Source organism: Ovis aries, chromosome 3 (assembly GCF_016772045.2).
Source record: "Ovis aries strain OAR_USU_Benz2616 breed Rambouillet chromosome 3, ARS-UI_Ramb_v3.0, whole genome shotgun sequence".
In the NCBI taxonomy this organism is placed as follows: Eukaryota; Metazoa; Chordata; class Mammalia; order Artiodactyla; family Bovidae; genus Ovis; species Ovis aries.
In genome coordinates, this window is record NC_056056.1 from 106,183,817 (window position 1) to 106,203,736 (window position 19,920).

At 41.5% G+C, this 19,920-nt stretch overlaps 1 protein-coding gene across 4 annotated transcripts in view; it reads left to right on the top strand.

The window, feature by feature from the left end:
• The window catches only part of TMEM87B (transmembrane protein 87B), a 50,200-nt gene that overhangs the window by 21,395 nt on the left and 8,885 nt on the right, over positions 1-19,920 (top strand). For 3 of the 4 annotated variants that reach the window (XM_060412436.1, XM_060412435.1, XM_042248162.1), the window contains 8 exons: positions 1,356-1,455; positions 3,584-3,677; positions 7,415-7,486; positions 10,176-10,284; positions 10,376-10,434; positions 11,646-11,749; positions 12,032-12,105; positions 19,361-19,434. In XM_060412436.1, the coding sequence (XP_060268419.1) occupies positions 1,356-1,455; positions 3,584-3,677; positions 7,415-7,486; positions 10,176-10,284; positions 10,376-10,434; positions 11,646-11,749; positions 12,032-12,105; positions 19,361-19,434 (686 nt within the window). Of the gene's footprint in view, positions 1-1,355; positions 1,456-3,583; positions 3,678-5,274; positions 5,346-7,414; positions 7,487-10,174; positions 10,285-10,375; positions 10,435-11,645; positions 11,750-12,031; positions 12,106-19,360; positions 19,435-19,920 lie in introns of all 4 variants that reach the window. The other variant, XM_060412434.1, reaches the window with a different exon arrangement.

Here is a 19,920-nt window from a genome sequence, read left to right on the forward strand (position 1 = left end):
CACCTCCATCGAGTCCCTTGGACTGCATGGAGATCAAACCAGTCCATCCTAAAGGAAATCAGCCCTGAACACTGGAAGGACTGATGCTGAAGCTGAAGCGACAGTATTTTGGCCAGCTGACTCATTGGGAAAGATCCTGAAGCTTCAAAAGAATGAAGGCAGGAGGAGGAGGTTGACAGAGGATGAGATGGTTGGATGGCATCACTGACTCAGCAGATAGGAGTTTGAGCAAGCTCTGGGAAATAGTTAAGAACAGGGAAGCCTGGCGTGCTGTAGTCCATGGGGTTGCAAAGAGTTGGAGGCAACTTAGCAACTAAACCACAGCAACAACAGCCTTCAAACCCTGGTGTAGATGTTACCTCTGAGAAGCTTTTCCTGCCCCATGAGGTGTAGGTCGCTTTCCTTGCCATCCTGGGACACAGACGGTTTTCTCCAGCTCTTGCTGCATTCTGTCCTGCCCAAGTCCAGGCTTCACAAGGGCGGGGAACATGGTGTTTCTTTTCCTGTGACAACCACACAGTAGGAGTGGAAATCAGTAAATGACGGGGACAACCTGGAGAAAAGAGAGCTCTTGAGGACATTATGGTTTTCAAGTATTTACAGGACAGGAAGGGACTCTGGGCTTCCCTGCTGGTTCAGATGGTAAAGAATCTGCAATGCAGGAGGCCTGGGTTCGATCCCTGGGTCAGGAAGATCCCCTGGAGAGGTGAAGGTGAGGTGGGGTGAAGTCGCTCAGTTGTGTCCAACTCTTTGCGACCCCACGACTGTCGCCTACCAGGCTCTTCCATCCATGGGATTTTCCAGACAAGAGTACTGGAGTGGGTTGCCATTTCCTTCTCCAGAGGATCTTCCCGACCCAGGGATCGAACCTAGGTCTCCCACATTGTAGGCAGACGCTTTACCATCTGAGCCACCAGGGAAGTCTCCAGGTCAGGAAGATCCCCTGGAGAAGGGAATGGCAACTCACTCCAGTATTCTTGCCTGGAGAATTCCATGGATAGAGGAGCAAGCCTGGCAGACTACAGTCCAGGGGATTGCAGAGAGTCAGACAAAAGTGAGTGACTACTACTACTAAGGAGCTCTAGTTCTTTAGCCTCAAGCCAGGGAGTGAGAACAGAGGGGAGCTTGAGGAGACCGTGCCCCATAGAGCCGATCTGATACAGAGCGAGTTCTTCAGGAGGTGGAGAATCCCCTTCACCGAGGTTGCAAACAGCATTAGATTAGATGACCTTTAAATTTAAATATGGCTAATTCGTCTGAGGTCAGAAAATAGTTGTACATAGTACATGTGTAGAGTCTTGGCGACAGGTGTCCAGGTGGACCCAGAGCAAATGGTTTTCCTTCTTCCCCGTCAGCCCGGGGGTTACTGATATTTGCGGAGTTGATATCTGCGATTAAGAGGACTCTGGCTCGCCTCCTGGTGATCATCGTGAGCTTGGGATACGGCATCGTAAAGTAAGTGGAAAAGACACCTCACCTCCACCCTGTAATCACGTCCATCTCCATGATAACCCCTGTGAAACTGGACAGGGAAATACCTGCCAGGATGTGTTTTTTAAGGGACTTTAAATTCTTGAATCAAGTAATTATTCGGGCGCGTCAGGCCTCAGTTGTGGCAGTTGGGGCCTTTGTTGCAGCTTAGGCTGCTCTAAGGTGAGGGCTCCAGAGCGCACGGGCTCTCTAGTTGTGGCACAGGCTTAGTTGTCCCGAGGCATGTAGGATCTTAGTTCCCCGACCTGGGATCGAACTCGTGGTCCACCTCTGCATTGAAAAGTGGATTCTTAACCACGGGACCCCCAGGGCAGTGCCTTTAATGGATTTCCATGCGCTGGCTGTTTTGTGTGTGCATGCTCAGTGGCCTCAGTTGTGAGCGACTCTTTGCGAGCCTATGGACTGCAGCCTGCCAGGCTCCTCTGTCCATGGGATTCTCCAGGCAAGAATACTGGAGTGGGGTGCCATTTCCTCCTCCAGGGGATCTTCCCAACCCTGGGATCGAAAGCATGTCTCTTATCTCTCCACTCTCCTGCATTGGCAGGCAAATTCTTTACCACTAATGCCACCTGGGAACTCCTGCTGGTTTGTACTTTCCTCAAATAAAGATACTTTTTATAATTAGATGAATAATCAACTTTAAGGATAATGGAAAATTTTAAATGATTCTTGAAGCTCAGTTCATTTTCTGTTTCCTAGGCAGCACAGTTAGGTGTTATGTTTGTTTGAGATATTGTAAGAGAGCATGCTCTGATGAAACACCAGGTCAGCAGAATTTTTGTCTGAAGCCTGGCTATCCCCTGCAGATCCTATCAAGATCTTTTCTCCCTCTTACCTTTGAGTCCCTGGTTGTGAACAGGAAGGAGTCTGTTCCCTAAGACTCTGATTCCCAGAAGCTCAAACCTTCACACTGAACCACAGCTACATCTTTTTTTCTTTTAGTATTTCTTTATTTATTTGGCTGTGGTGGATCTTAGTTGTGGCATGTGAACTCTTCGTTGCAGCATGTGAGATCGAGTTCCCTGACCAGGGATCAAACCTGGGCCTTGGCATTGCATGCGCTAAGTCCTAACCACTAGACACCAGGGAATCCTGGAAATTTCAGTTCTATTTTCAAATTGCCAGTTGCTAAAAACCATCATCTTTGCATATTCCTGACTCAGTTATACTTTCAAAGAGTCCAAACTGTTATTTTAATTCTTTTTAATTTGAAGAATGAAAGCTGAAGTCTGTTAGGACTGTTGTTTGGAGGTATTGAGAGAGAAAGCGGTGGGATTTGGTTTCCTGACATCCTGCTCTTTCTCTGCACACGTCATAGAATCAATCAGTGGATTATCTCTGACAAAACACATCTCAGAATGGTTTACAATGTATGTTCGTGAAAGACTTAAACAATTAGTTCTGCCAGTGACCCTTAGAAGTTGGCACTTACTAGGTTTCGTCAATCTTCTCATCCATTCTGTAGACATAGTACTTGGGTTATGTTAATTATACTGCTTGGATTTCAGCAGCAAAATCTCCTGGTCTCAGAAATGTTGCCTCCAGAGTTCCCTGGTGGTCCGGTGGTTAAGAATCTGCCTTGCAGTGCAGGGGACGCCAGTTCAATCCCTGGTCCAGGAAGATCGCATGTGGTGCAGCACAGCTAAGCCCGTGCTCCGCAACTACTGAGCCAGGAGCTGCAGCTGCTGAGCCCTTACTCCGCACCTGCTGAAGCCCGCGAGCCCTGGAGCCTGCGCTCTGCAACGGAAGCCTGTACATCACAACTAGAGAGGAGCCCTTGCTCTCCGCAGCTAGGGCAAGCCCAAGCTCAGCAACAAAGACCCAGTGCAGCCATAAATAAATAATTTTTTTTAAATGTTGTTTCACAGGCATTGATACAGTTTCAAGTCCTAGAGGAGGAGGCCTGTTTTTCCTGAGCCTGTTTCTGCCTTGTTCCCAGGGAATAACCCTGCTTTAAACAGAGCCCCTCTATGGTGGGAGCTGACAGATGTGATTGGACAGTGACGTCCTTGGTGCTGGGAGCAGGGCTAGCTACTGTACTCAGATGTGCTTAACCTTTTTCTTTTTTCCTGTTTCCTTCTCCTCATTCCAGGCCTCGTCTAGGAACCGTCATGCACCGGGTCATTGGATTGGGGGTTCTTTATTTTATCTTTGCGGCTATTGAAGGCGTGATGAGAGTCATTGGGGTAAAAACTACATCATTCCACTTGCATTTTTTTGTTGTTGTTGCTGTGAAATACGACTTTACTTTCTTATCTCCTGAGATGAATTTTTAAAGATAGGAAATTTGTGAAAAAGGCCCAATTTTGAGTACCCTGCCCCACACCCCGTGGACTATTTCTCTTTTTTAATATGTCCTGAAAGCAAAAGGCTAACCAGAGCACTTTTTAAAATGATATGGTTATGAAGGCACCACCTGGTGTCATCCTAGGAATTATTAATAGTCCCATCTCACAAGCGTTCATGGTTATTCTTTATGAAGAGTGTTTATCTTTATCATTATACGGTCTGAACACGTTCGTTTCTCCCTTAACCCTGTGTTTAAACGTGTGAGTTGAGCAGAAAGTTAACTTTACCTTCTGAGCACACAGACATTACACGTCATCGTTATTTTAAGTGTCAGGCACTTGCCCATTTTCCCTGACTCTGGTGGGCTCAGTATCGAGGGGATTCAGTGGCCCTGCTCTTGGGGGAACCAGGAAGAGGCAGTGTTCTAGGGAGGAATGGCTCAGGCAGCCAGGGCAGCGGTAGTTTACCGCAGAGCAGAGCGAGTGTTTGTATCTGCGAAGACCCCTAGATGTCTAGCTCTTGGTCTTCCTTCATAGTATGTTTGATGAAGACTTAGTGATTAAGGAGCTTATTATATTTTTGTTTGATTCAGAGAACTGTGTGAATTTTTACTCAAAAAATTCACAAAAAAAATTTTTACTCAAAAAATTTTTACTTTTGGGTTAGATAGTGAAATTAGACCATTGTACACAGAGTGAATAACCTGTAAATTGCCACATACGTTTACTTCACATAGTTTGATCTGATGTTTTAAAGCCGGGCATTTGTCCAATAATGTTAAAAACCTCACCCTTCTTCCAGTGTCTTTGACATACGTGCATTCTGGGTTAGAGACATCTCTCTTCATCTCTGACTCCTTGAAAGGTGCATTTATTATTACTTCTACATAATAGTGAAGAACTTTCTATTTACATATATTATTCATAGAAAGCTTATCTTTGCTGGGAAGAAAATAGAAAGGATAAACATCCCACGGATAGATGACGTATTTCTTTAAACTTTGACATGGTCAGCATCTCAGATGTGGCAGTTTTGGGTGTGATTCTCTGTCAGCTCTTGAGTAGCGTATGTATCCAGTCTGTGGTTTCAGCTCCTTTTCCTTATTTTGCCTTTTTCACATCCTTTCATTTGCGAGGGGAAGAGGAGGAGCCCATTGCTTTAGGAGCCATGGCTGCAGGTTTGGTGAGGAGAGGGCAGAGAGAGAAATGGTTGACCTGAGTTGGGTGGGACATGCTGTGTTTTATTTGCCACTGTATAATGGCAGTTTTACGTTATCTCTAGGCAGGCTGATGACAAACTAACATTTGTGGCTACTAAAACAGATAAATTCCATGTGCTCAAATACAGTTCTGTTAGGCAATAAAGTCTTTTATATAGCCTTTTATAAAATGATGAGAGGAGATGAGCTGTTTTTCTTCATCAGATGATTATTATAATGAAATTATTATAATGAAATTTTTACGTTCAGATTTTTTCCCTATTTTTATCTTTCAGGGTTCTAACCATTTAGCTGTTGTCCTTGGTGACATTATTTTAGCCCTTATTGACTCCGTTTTTGTATGGTTCATATCCTTTACTGTGTCCTAAAATAGTCTGTTGTTGTGTCATCAAAATCATATTATTTTTAATTTGTAATGATAGCAGAGAGACATATATTATGCGTTATAGGAATTTACTTGAAGATGAAAAAGTAACAATTCATCAATTAAAAAATATCTTTATTTTTTCCATTAGTTTAGCAAACTTAAATGAATGCACTGAGGAATCAGGTAGAGCAGACAAATACTTAACTAGGAACAACATAGCAATAGCAATTGCCATCTTACAGAGGTGCTGTGCAAATAGGAAGGATAGATTAGTTGCAGGCTGACAGTCCAGAAAGGCTTCAGGGAGATGGTGACATTTAAATTGAGACTGCATGGACACAGGGAAACTTACTAGGGGAAGAATTAGGGTTTCCCGGAGGGAACTAGTGGTAAAGAACCTGCCTGCCAGTGCAGGAGACATAAGAGATGCAGGTTTGATCCCTGAGTTGGGAAGATCCCCTGGAGGAGGGCATGGCAACCCACTCCAGTGTTCTTGCCTGGAGAATCCCGTGGACAGAGGAGCCTGGTGGGCTACAGTCCACAGGCTCACAGAGTCAGACACGATTGAAGCAACTTGGCTTGCACGCACAGGAAAAGAACTGGGGAAAAGCCTTCTGGGAAGATATGAGGGGACCAAATCGTTGGGAGCAAGAAAATACAGAGACAGTGGTAGAATATCTCAAACCAGCGTGCCTGTAAGTACCACATGTGGGGGAATCTTAGAAGGTGGGCCAGAAGGGAAAGACCGAAGGACAGGCTTCAGAGTTCAGAGTTCTCCGAAGGTGGAAGGTATCGAGGAGCTGAAGCTGCACAGGTGAATGGCATGATCAGATCTTCCAAGAGAGAACTCAAGGGTGACTTTCTAAAACTGTGTCAGAGGACTTGTGGTCCAGTGATTAAGACTTTACCTGAAACCTGGGCAGGCAGAACTGCAGGGGAGGTGACCTAGCTCCTGGGCTTCCCTGGTGGCCTGCCAATGCTGGAGACTCAGGTTTGATCCCTGGGTCAGGAAGATCCCGCGGAGGAGGAAATGGCAACCTACTCCAGTGTTCTTGCCCGGAGGATCCCGTGGACAGTGGAGACTGGCGGGCTGGAGTCCATGGGGCCATTAAGAGTTGGACACGACTGAGCAACTGCGCACACGCGCAAGCTAGCTACTAGAAGGGCTCAGCGTTACCATCGCCAGCCTTCATGTCTTTTCTTCTGTCACTGCATGTTTAGAAAATGAGCTTAAGATATCTGTTTGGTTTGGACTTATCTTATTTCTAAGCTTGGGTATGCTTATGTGAGGGAGCTTGTGTTCCTCCATCAACTACTTGAGCTACAGACTTTGCATTTTAAAAACCTGTGTTATCTTTTCTTCTGGTCATTTACACGTGTGTTTCAAAGAATTCTTACTCTTAACCACCCACAAGGTAGTTCATTGGGAAAAACACACAGTCATGCAAATTGGCCCCAAATTCCAGAGAAAAGTGGTTATAAAGGCTCTAATTCCATCTGGATTTGAATGAGGGTAACTTGCCAGCTTTATGGACAAATTTGGCTTTGGTCCAATACGTCATGAGCCAGATTCAGGTGGGGAGATACAGAAAATAAAGGGAAAGATTTAGCTTGCTCAATTATTGATATTTTTAATAAAGGTGTTAGAGATCAAAGTCATAAAGATACCCAGAAATTGAAATTCTCTTGGTTTGCATTTTATGGTGAGAGAAAAGAAAGTTCAGCCTGAATTTTTGATGTCTGCTCTTAGACTGCTATTCGGTAGTTTTCATTACTGAGATGAAGAGTCCACTTTCTCTGTATACAGAGGTAGTGGGTTTCCTAAATGACAAGCAAAGAAGCAGGACCACATCCTGACAGAATCAAGTGCTGGAATCTTGACCATGCTTCCTTTGCTTTCGATGAGCCTAATCTAGCTGCTTCTGTAAGAATCTGATTCTACCTACAGTAATAGAAGAAATAGCCTGAAAATGCTGAAAAGCTGTTGCCTCCTGCCTCTCTTTTCCTGCTTGTTTGTTTTATTTTATTTTTTTGCTCTTTTGCTGCAGGCAAATGATTCTGACCTTGTGCTTCTGGCCAGCCTCCCTCTGTCTCTTCTTGACTCTGGCTTGTGCTGGTGGATATCCTTTTCCAACCACAGCAGCAGCGCATGCAAGGTGACTCTCCCGTCAGGATGGTGGGGCCTGCGTGCTTTCATTACTCCTTTAAAAGTATTCGGTCTTGATCGTGTTTATTGAATAACATGTATTTCCATGTCTGTAAGTCCTGACAGCAACCTTAATTGGTTGAATTGTGTTCTGATAGAAATTGATCTTCTGTTGCAACTTAATGGGTCATTTGTTGTTACTCATTCGCTAAATTGTGTCCAACTCTTTGTGACCCCGTGGACTGCAGCACACCAGACTTCCCTGTCCTTCACCATCTCCCAGAGTTTGCTCAAACTCACATCCATTGAGTTGGTGATGCCATCCAACCATCTCATCCTCTGTCTCCCCTTCTCCTCCTGCCCTCAGTCTTTCCCAGCATCAGGGTCTTTTCCAGTGAGTCAGCTCTTCGCATCAGTGGTAAAGAACATGCCTGCAGTGCAGGAGACACAGGTTTAATCCAGGGTTAGGAAGATCCCCTGGAGGAAGGCATGGCAGCCCACTCCAGTATTCTTGTTGGGAGAATCCTATGGACAGAGGAGCCTGGCAGGCTATGGGTTCACGGGATCACAAAGAGTTAGACATGACTGAAGCGACTGAACACAGAAAAATTGAAGAGCAGCTTTGATAGTTTTAGGACTAAAATGAAGTTTTTGATTAATGAAGTATTGGGAATTTGAAGAGGAGGCATAAATCTAAAATCTGCCACTTGCATTCATTCCCCTTTGCTCAGCTCTGTGATGTATGTTCAGTGGGTGATCCCTACACAGGCTGCAGAGAAAGCTGCTTGTGTTTACAGAGCTCTGGCTTGAGCACAGCCTCATGGCTGAGGAGCTGGTGGACAGGCCTCTCTCTACTTCTTCGTATCTGACAAAGTCGCTGTTTACCTGAGCTCTGTGCTCCTGGAAAATAGCCACCCTTAAGACAGCCTCCATGGAGAAGGAAATGGCAACCCACTCCAGTATTCCTGCCTGGAGAATCCCATGGATGGAGGAGCCTGATAGGCTGCAGTCCATGGGGTCACAAAGAGTTGGACACGACTGAGTGACTTCACTTTCACTTTCACCAAAAAGAAATATAGTCTCCTATTCACTTCCTGCAGGTCCTTCTTTAGGACATCTGCATGTCTAGTCACTTTTTATGTAGTCATGTAGGACCTATAGCCTTATTTCCCAATTTTAGAAATAGAATTTTTTTATATGTAGGTTTCCTGTCTAAAATTTTAACATTCTGTTCATCTTGTTTTTGCTAATTTGATACCACTGCTGTGAGCTTTAGCTGCAATTTCTTTTTCAAGAAATTTCATTTCTTTGTTGCTTATTTGTATAACTTTGAAATAAATCTCTTACTCCTTAGACTAGAAGAGTAGACCTCTGTGAATGTCATCTCCCCTTTCATAAGTGAATTCTAACTTGTCAGTAAAATATTTTATGTTCATTTAATGCTTAAGTGAAGCTGTTGAGTTGATGAAATCTTTACTACATTTGGAAAAAAAAAAAAAAAAGATAGCCTCTACCCTTTGGTGTTTGGGAAAAGGCTTAAAAGCTGCCTTTCCCCATAGGACTTCAGTGAGCTTCCCAGGTGTTCCCTTGTTTACTTACAACAAGGCTAGACACAAACCTGTGTACCTACTGACTAATCTGGACAAAATGTCAGACTGCACCTAATTGACTAAGCCTTCACCTTCCCCCAGGTTCCTGAGCTTTCATCCACCCATAGCCCTCTTTCACAGCCCTTCCTGAGAACCTACAGACCTCAAGGAAAGTCATAACCCCGAGCAACTGACCCATCAGGCCACCCCCTTCCCACACCTGCCACTCTCGAGTCCTGTTACACCTCCTTACAAAAGCAAAGGGCTTCCCTGATGGCTTAGTGGTGAAGAACCCGCCTGCCAATGCCAGAGATGCAGGTTTGAACCCTAGGTCGGGAAGATCCTCTGGAGAAGGAAATGCAACCCACTCCAGTATTCTTTCCTGGAAAATCCCATGCACAGAGGAGTCTGGCCGGCTACAGTCCATGGGATCGCATAAGAGTCGGACACGACTTCCAACTAAGCAACAACAACAGTAATAAAAGCAAAGCCCTTCCCTGCCTGACCTTTGGGACTCCTACAGATCTTACAGTCAGAATATTCTCCATATTGCAGTAATCTCTTGAATAAATTCTCTCCTTACCTAAGTCCAGATTTGTTTTACTTGACATATTTCAATTTTTTTAAATTTATAACATGGAATTGACAGATGACATGACTTCTTAATTATGATCATTCAGAGGGTAGAATGAGAATAGACCAGAAACAAAAAAATAAGAAAGAAATGGAGACAGAAAACCACGCGCCGAATGCCATGCCCTGGTGGCACCTGTACCTAGCATTTAGTGTGGGTCCTGCTCTGTCCTGTGTTTCGAGAGCTTGGCATTGAAGGAGCACAGCACAGGTCTTGACCCTTACGTTCTTCTTCCTTGAAGTTTGTTTACAACAAAATCTATAATAAAATTGCTATCGTGATTATACGTTAGTGGAGAAGACATTTTCTGTGTTTTTATTAGTTTTAAATTATAGGAACTCTGTGTAGCAGTAGTTTTGGAAATGTAGCAGATTCTTATTTTGTTTTGTAATCTTAACTATGTATTATTATTTAAAATGTTTCCCTTAACTCTTTTTCACATTTTTATAAGTTTGGCACAAACTATGAAGACTCTCAGGCTAAGAAAGAACACAGTAAAATTTTCTTTATACAGGCACTTTACAAATACCCTGGTCTTTGCCATACTGGGTAAGTTATCTGATTTTTCTTTTAGAATAAGTTAGTTAGTATTGTATATGTTCCTTCAGAGGTTGACCTTTTTTTTTTTGGTGTGTTTCAGCATCTGTAGTGTTTATGGTGTGGACAACTAAGACGTTTAGGTTTGCAAAATGTCAATCAGTAAGTATAATCTTCCTATGTAAACAGTTTTCATTTTTAATTGTACTGTTTTATTTTGTGTAAGTTTGGAGAGTTTAGTTTGTGTTTGTAGACCAAGATAATTGTAATAGAGATATTCCATTGACTTGGAATTATTTTGTGCAGGATTAGAAAAACATTTGTCTGCTTTAAACAAGTCTGGAACAAAGTTCCTCCTAAATGTCCGTTTCCAATTATGCCCTTTTCTCAGCTTCTTTTGTTGTATTCTGGAAAGGAATCCTCTCCCTGAATTGTCTAAGGTAACAGGAAGTCATTTTCTTCCAGCACACAGTGTGATTGGGTTGCTTTGTATCTAAGTGGGATTCTAAATCTTAAGTCTGACATGTTTCTAGGATTTTATACATGTTTATAGTATACTCATCATGAACATTCAGGAGGTATTCTCCTTGGATTCTCTAGTTAGAAGATACATTTCTTAGACTGAAAATCTAAAAGGCCCTTGTGGGGATTCCTTGATTTGGAAGTAGCCTCTAGTTCTGTATTGGTGGTTGTTCAGTTGCCAAGTCTGACTCTGCGACCCCGTGGACTGCAACACACCAGGCTTCCCTGTCCTTCACCGTCTTTCAGTTTGCTCAGACTCATGCCCTTTGAGTCGATGATGCCGTCCAACCATCTCATCTTCTGTTGCGCCCCTTCTCCTGCCCTTATTCTTTCCCAGCCTCAGGGTCTTTTCCAGTGAGTCAGCTCTTCCAATCAGGTGGCCAAAGTATTGGAGCTTCAGCTTTAGCATAAGTCCTTCCAATGAATATTCAGGGTTGATTTCCTTTAGGATTGACTGGTTTGATCTTCTTGCTAGTTCTATATAATGATAAAGAGCCCTGTGAAAACCCTGGACTTTTGCTGCCTTAGGGAAGATTTCATAAGAAACTCTTCTTGTCTAGAAAATAAATTAATTGACCTCTGAAGCCCCTTTCAGCTCTAATTCTTTTCATGATACTGTTTAATTTGTTAGGGTTTTATTCATTGGATTGATTATAAGGCTCAACTGAGCAGTAATATGGGGTTTAAGATAGAATTTCTTAGTTTTTATGTTTCTTGAAAAAACGTGCTCATTTTTTTTGGAGACTTACTGGTTGGAAGGGTTTCATTAGTACTTGTCATTATATACTATTTCAGTGGGAAATCTGTTTATCAAAAATTAACTTTTCCTGTTTGAATCATCCTTGTTATAGGATTGGATGGAGCGCTGGGTTGATGATGCATTTTGGAGCTTCCTTTTCTCACTAATTCTTATTGTAATAATGTTTTTGTGGAGACCATCAGCAAATAATCAGAGGTACCTTACATAGTTGGGCAAGGATTTTGTTCATCTTCTGCTACAATGTTAGAAAAGCATTACAGAAACCAGAGAAGTAGTCGTTGCTGTTAAGAGGTATACAGTCAAGTGGGGAGACAAACATAACAAAAGGAAGGCAGTGAAGAGAGAGAGATAAGGGGGAAGACAGGGGTCTCCCTGCTGGAAGAGGGAAGAGGGGGCGCTGGAATGACTGGTTCAGGTGTAAACTGAACATTGAATAGGTTTAAACACTAGTAAAACTACTCCTTGTTTTTTATTTAGATATGCCTTCATGCCTTTAATAGATGATTCTGATGATGAAATTGAAGAATTCATGGTAACGTCTGAAAATTTAAGTGAGTGATATGTTTTCTTACTAAATAACCATTGTATCAATTGTAACAAAGAAATACTGTGTCTCTATTTGTGATGCAAGGTCAGCAACACTTTTTTTCCTGTAAAACATTTTTAAGACTGTATCGGAGGAAAGCTCTGTTACAGTAGACAGTCACAAGAAGGAAAGTCAGTAATGAAATTTTCCAGATTGTTCCTGTAGTTGGAGCTTTTGTTTGCTCTTCATGTGAAAGTATTGAAGTCAGTACACTTGTTTTCCACAAGACTGATTTGGCATATATTGTACTTAGCTCCCAAATAATACTGATCTTCTTAATGATTGCTAAATTTCTCACAGCAGAGATCTTAAAATTCAGTGTGTTGGTTTTGGCTCCAAAAATGATGGAATGAATTGTATTGGACAATCTTCCTGCTGATAGCTAGAATAAACTCTGGACAGAATTTTTTTTAATTAATTGTTTAAAGGCACTGGAGAGCAATGAAAGGCAGGCAGAAACTGGAGGAACTTTCATGTTGAAAGAAAAGAGCCGCACTTAATAAGTTCCACGTTTATAGAGCTTTAGTCCAGAGTGTCTGCCCAGTCAATGAGACAGGCTAGAGCTCAAGCAGATAGGCGTGATCTCAGTGATGCAAGGAATTGGAGAGTAAAGCTTGAGGCTGTAAGAATGCCTGGAAATTGAGGGGAGAAATCCAGAAAAGAGAGCCACGAAGGAAGAAATTCCACAGTCTTTAAAAAGTCTCTCTAATCTTGTCTGATGCCTGAAAGGGGCATTTTGAGACTCCAAAAGGCCAGGGGGGAAACAATAGCTGTTTGGCTAAGAAGCAGAACAGAAATTTCAGCACATGCCCACTGCAGAGTTTGAAATTCAAATCTCAACAAGTTAAAAGTGCTTGGGTAAATCCCTTGGGTTTTCCATTAAAACCCCAAAAGGACTACTCCTTAGAAATAAAGACCACAGTCTGGGACCACTGAAATTTACCCTAGTACTAGAGCTAAACTGAAATAAATCCTAATAAAATCTGAAAGCATGTCCCCCAAAGATTAAAGTGATTGAGCCATAATCTGAATGCCTTCTGGAACAAAACACTTCTCAGAGATAAGGGAATCCAGAATCTACAAGATACCATTCTCAATGTCCCATATACAATGATAGATTACTAGTCAGGGAATGAAACTGGAAACTGTGACCCATAGTTAAGGAAAAAATCAGTCAATAGTTATCTAGAAATGGCCCAGATGGTACAATTAACAAGAAAGATTTCAAAAATAATTGTTATAAATATGTTAAAGAATCTATGGTACTTTCAAACTGTGATGCTGGAGAAGACTATTGAGAGTTCCTTGGATAGCAAAGAGATCAAACCAGTCCCTCCTAAAGGAAATCAACTCTGACTATTCATTGGAAGGACTAATGCTGAAGCTGAAGGTCCAGTACTTTGGCCACCTGATGCAAAGAACTGACTCATTGGAAAAGACCCTGATGCTGGGAAAGATTGAGGACAAGAGGAGAAGGGGGCGACAGAAGATTAGATGGTTGGATGGCATCACTGTCTCAATAGATGGGAGTTAGAGAAAACTCTGGGAGATGGTGAAGGATAGGGAAGCCTGGTGTGCTACAGTCCATAGGGTTGCAAAGAGTCGGCTACAACCTAGTGACTGAACAACAACAACAAAGAACCTATAGGAATAGATTGGTGAAGGCAAGAGGAATTTCAGGAGAGACATGGAAACTAAAAAAAAGAAGAAGACCCAAATAAAAATACTAAATAAAGAATATCGGAAAGAAGGTGGAAGTGAAGTCACTCAGTCGTGTCCAACTCTGTGACCCTGTGGACTGTAGCCCACCAGGCTCCGCCATCCATGGGATTCTCCAGGCAAGAATACTGGAGTGGGGTGCCATTTCCTTCTCCAGGGGATCTTCCCGACCCAGGGATTGAGCCCAGGTCTCCTGCATTGCAGGCAGGTGCTTTACCCTCTGAGCCACCAGGGAAGCAGAACATCTGAAGTAAATCCATAAAACAGGATTAACAGTAGACAAGTAAATTGGATACAATCAAGTAATAGTGAGCATCTGTAGACAAAGGAAGAGAAATTTTTCAAACTGAAAACCAGAGACAAGAGGCTAGAAACAAAATGAACTAACTTCTGTGACCAGAAAGACAGTATGAAGCAGTCTGCTGCTGCTAAGTCATGTCAGTTGTGTCCAACTCTGTGCGACCCCTTAGGCGGCAGCCCACCGGGCTCCTGTCCCTGGGATCCTCCAGGCAAGAACACTGGAGTGGGTTGCCATTTCTTTCTCCAGTGCATGAAAGTGAAAAGGGAAAGTGAAGTTGCTCAGTCATGGCTGACTCTTCGGGACCCCATGGACTGCAGCCTTCCAGGCTCCTCCGTCCATAGGATTTCCCAGACAACAGTACTGGAGTGGGTTGCCATTGCCTTCTCCGATTAAGCAGTCTAACTGGTACATAATTGAGCTCTAAAAGAGGAGAGAATGAGGCATAAAGAATATTTGAAAAAATATTGGCCAGAAGATTTCCAAAATTGATCAAGAAACAAAAATGACACTGACTGAAGGAAAAGCACTGAAAGTAGTACATACATGGAGAAATATAAAAAGTCACTATTAAAAAAAGAAGCTTTTAAAAGTCAACTAACTTTTTGTAGCAAAAATAATAACATGAGATTTATAACATATGTAGACATGAAGTAAAAAAAATCAATATTGTGTTATAGTTCTTAATAAAGTAGTAAAGCAAATTGCAGTTTGAATAGTAAAGCAAAATAGACTTCAGTAACCTATTTTGATAATTAAAATAAATGCAAGTGGGCTAAATACTCAATAGGAAGAGATTGTCAGATTGTTAAGAAAAATATATGAAACTCAGCTGTGTGATGTTTACAAGAGACACCTCAAAAATGTCACAGAAAGGTTGAAAGTATGGAAAAAGGTAAACCGTGTAAACACTAAGCATCAGAAAGCTAGTGTGGCTGTGTAGTGCCACTTCCTAATGATAAAAGGATGAGTCTATCAAGGAGACATAGTAGTCCTAAATGTGTATATATCTAAGGACAATTCTGTCAAAGTTTGACTCATGAATTTTGAAGCTGTAAAGAAAGATACAAATAAGTTGATATTTTAACACTTTCTCTTCAGTGATTAATAAGACATGAAGACATATGTGTAACAATGTACAAGAACTGAGTAAGGCCATTGACCTTATTGATTTGATTGATATTTATTGAACATTACATTTAGCAACTGAACAATAAGTGTTCAAGTCTCCCTTACGTAAAATAACCCATGTGAGTGGCCATTAAAAATGTCTCCATGTATTTCAGTAGTTGCAATCACAGAGTATGTTTATGGTCACAGTGGTTAAATTAGATACATAACAGTATATCTACAAAATAATCAAATGTTTAGAAATTAAATAATACATTTCTAAGTAACTCATGGATCGAAGGAATGTTAAAAGTATTTCATAATAAAATGATAATAAAAACAAAACATCACATTTTATAGGATGCAACTAAACCAATTCTTTGAAAATTAATAGCTGTCAGTGTCTATATTACCAAGAAAAAAAAGACATAAAATCAGTGATGATACGTTTCCATCTTGAGAAGCTAGTAAAACAGTGGCAAATTAAACTGGAGTAGTTAGAAGGAAGGAAATAATAAAGTTAACTGTCTGCCTCAGTGAAATAGAAAACAGAGAGAAAGAGAGAAAATCAGCAAAGCCAAATGTAGTTTCTTTTAGAAAAGATTACTAAAAATGGATTAGCCTCTAGGTAATCTAAACCAGAAATAGAGACAAACAATATAGCAAGACAAATTTCCAACACTGGAAAAATAGATAAGACATTATTATAGTAAGAAAGTAGGTAAGGGATATTATGAAGAAATTGGGCATTTGGATAAAATGGACAAATTCCTTGAAAAATACACTTAAGAAACTACCCTAATCTAACCCTGTGCCACTAAATTGAAATAGCCCTATATCTCTTAAGGAAATTGGATTGAAGTTTAAAATCTTCCCATAAAGCACCAGACCCGAATGGCTTAACTAACCTTCAGATACTTAAGGAAGAAACATTCTAATCTTACACAAATTCTTCAGAACATAGAGATGGTAAGAATACTTCCTAAAAGGCCAGCACAACTCAAATGCCAAAATCTAACAAAGACAGAAAAAGTTACAGACCAATATCAGTTATGAGTAGAGACATAATATTTCCTTAAAAACATGAGTAAATAAAGTCTAGCACAGTATTGAAAGGTCATTATTGTCAAGTGGACTTTACTCCAGAGTTGCAAGCCTGTTTTAACATTTGGAAATCAATCAATGTAATTCAACTAAAAAATAAGGAAGATGACATAATCTCAGTAGGTACAGAAAGACATATCACAGAGTTCAGTACCTACTCATTTTATTTTTATATAAAAGCAATCCACTTAACAAACAAATTACAGAATAGTGTGAAAAAACTCCACACCTGAAATTATACTTAGTGGTGAAATGGTGAATTTTCTCCCAAGACTGGAAACCAGGTACAGAGATAACTGCTTACCACTGTGACTCAACTTCAGAACAGGAGGTCAGGAAAGGCAAAGCCCACAGGCCAGCCCGAAGAATACTAAAGGCATAAAGCTTGGAAAGAAGGAAATCTGTTTGTATTGGTAGACAGCAGGGTTATGTATGTAGAAAATCCTAAGAAATCTATAGGAAAAAAAACACAATAGAACTAATAACTGAATAAAACAGTATCATAAGATTTATGTCCAGTACACAGAAATCAGTTGTTTTTTTTACATACCAGCTGGAAATGACTGTTAAATGAAATTTAAAATATGATTTACAACAGTTTCAAAAATAAAATATTTAAGAATAAATTTAGTGGAAAAAATGGGCAAAACCGCACTGAAGAATAAAAACAGCGCCGAGAGAAATTAAAGAATAGGTGAGTGCAGAGCTTTAACATGTTTATGGATTGTAGCTCAATAGTATTAGCCCATCACTTCCCTAACTGATACGTGAAATAGATTCAGTACAATCCCGATTGTAAGTCTAGCTGACTTTAAAAAAATGGTTAAGCAGATTTAAAATATGTTTTTGTTGTTGTATCTAACTCTATGGTCTGTAGCCTGCCAGGCTCCTCTGTTCATGGAATTTCCCTGGCAAGAATACTGGGGTAGCTTGCCGTTTTCTTCTCCAGGGAATCTTCCCGACCCAGGGATTGAACCTGTGTATCCTGCATTGCAGCTGGATTCTTTACCACTGAGCCAACCACGGAAGCCTCTAAAATATATATGGAAATACAAAAGATCTGGAAGAGCCTAACCGTGTTCACAGTTACAGCGTAGATCTTGAAGCATTATGCTAAGTGCAAGAAACAAATTATGAAAGATTGTATGTTATATGATGCTATTTACTTGAAAAGTCCAGAATAGGTCAATCCATGGAGATAGGAAATAGATTAGTGTCTGCTAGGGGCTTGGTTGGAGAAGGCAGTGGCACCCCACTCCAGTACCCTTGCCTGGAAAATCCCATGGACGGAGGAGCCTGGAGGATCGGACATGACTGAGCAACTTCACTTTCACTTTTCACTTTCATGCATTGGAGAAGGAAATGGCAACCCACTCCAGTGTTCTTGCCTGGAGAATCCCGGGGACGGGGGAGCCTGGTGGGCTGCCGTCTGTGGGGTCGCACAGAGTCGGACACGCCTGAAGCGACTCAGCAGCAGCAGCAGCAGGGCCTGGTGGAAGGAGTGAATTGAGAGTGACTGCTAATGGGTATGGGAGGTGGTGATGAAAGCTTCTGAAATTAATAGTGGTGATGATTGCATAATTCCATGACTGTCCTGAAATCCACAGATGTGTACCCTTCAGAATGGTGCATTTATGCTGTGGGAATTACATCTAAATAAAATGAAATTAATGGACTTACTCTGATTTCAAGACAAAAATTTCAAATTATACTAATCAAGACAGTGTGATATTGGCAGAAGGACAGAGATGTATCGGGGTATCGAAATAGAGTCCAAGAGATAGATTAATAAATTAGGAGATTAAATGTCAGAAGACTTAAACAGAAGACTCCAGAAATACAGCAACACATATTGCTCAGTGGGTTTTGTTGTTGCTTCAGATTATTTTACCAATGCAATAACACTTTGAAGAATGTATTTGTCAGTCAGCTCAGTCATGTCCAACTCTTTGTGACCCCATGGACTATAGCACGCCAGGCCTCCCTGTCCTCACCAATTCCCAGAGTCCACCCAAACCCACGTCCATTGAGTGGGTGATGCCATCCAACCATCTCATCCTATGTCGTCCCTTCTCCTCCTGCCCTCAATCTTTCCCAGCATCAGGGTCTTTTCAAACGAGTCAGCTCTTCGCATCAGGTGGCCAAAGTATTGGAGTTTCAGCTCCAACATCAGTCCTTCCAATGAACACCCCAGGACTGATTTCCTTTAGGATGGACTGGTTGGATCTCCTTGCAGTCCAAGGGACTCTCAAGAGTCTTCTCCAACACCACAGTTCAAAAGCATCAATTCTTCGGCGCTCAGCTTTCTTTATAGTCCAACTCTCACATCCATACGTGACTATTGGAAAAACCATAGCCTTGACTAGACAGACCTTTGTTGGCAAAGTAATGTCTCTGCTTTTTAATATGCTGCCTAGGTTGGTCATAACTTTTCTTCCAAGGAACAAGTATCTTTTAATTTCATGGCTGCAGTGATTTTGGAGCCCAAAAAATAAAGTTCGTCTCTGTTTCCTCTGTTTCCCCATCTATTTGCCATAAAGTGATGGGACCGATGCCATGATCTTCGTTTTCTGAATGTTGAGCTTTAAGCCAACTTTTTCACTGTCCTCTTTCACTTTCATCAAGAGGCTCTTTAGTTCTTCCTCACTTTCTGCCATAAGGGTGGTGTCATCTGCATATCTGAGGTTATTGATATTTCTCCCGGTAATCTTGATTCCAGCTTTGCTTCTTCCAGCCCAGCATTTCTCATGATGTACTCTGCATAGAAGTTAAATAAGCAGGGTGACAATATACAGCCTTTATACAGACAATACATACTCTTTTCCTGATTTGGAACCAGTTTGTTGTCTTTTACTAGTGCCAAATTAATTCCAATATAATAGGTTTTTGAAATTAGAAGTCTCTTTACAGAGTTATTAAATGTGAGGCTACAAAGGAAAATGTTATTATTTTATAATTTTATGTATTTCTATAATGTTTCTCATTACAGCTGAAGGAATAAAATTAAGAGCCTCAAAAACAGTTTCCAATGGAACAGCTAAACCTGCTACTTCTGATAATTTTGTGAGTACAGTATATATGTAATAGTCTTTAATACTTTAGAAATCTGTATGAATGTCACATTCATCGACCTTCCAGGGAACGTTTTTCACTAGGTTTTTTGTATGAAAGTAAATGTTACCAAGTAGTGGTAGTAGTTAAGTCTGACAGCTAACTGCTGTAAACCCTCACTTTTCTGTACATAATTCTGTTTATTTGCTTTTGACTGTACTGGGTCTTGGTTGCTGCTCAGACTTTTCTCTAACTGCAGTGAGTGGTCTCTCTGGTGGCGGTGCCCAGGCTTCTCTTGTTGCAGAGCACGGCCTCTAGGCACGTGGCTTCAGTAGTTGGGGCTCCGGGCCTCCAGAGGTCAGGCTTAATAGTTGTGGTACACGGGCTTAGTTGCTCCATGACATGTGGGATCTTCCTGGATCTCCTGCACTGGCAGGTGGACTCTTTACCTCTGAGCCACCAGGGAAGCCCCTTGCTTTTCACGTGCTGTCTTTGGAC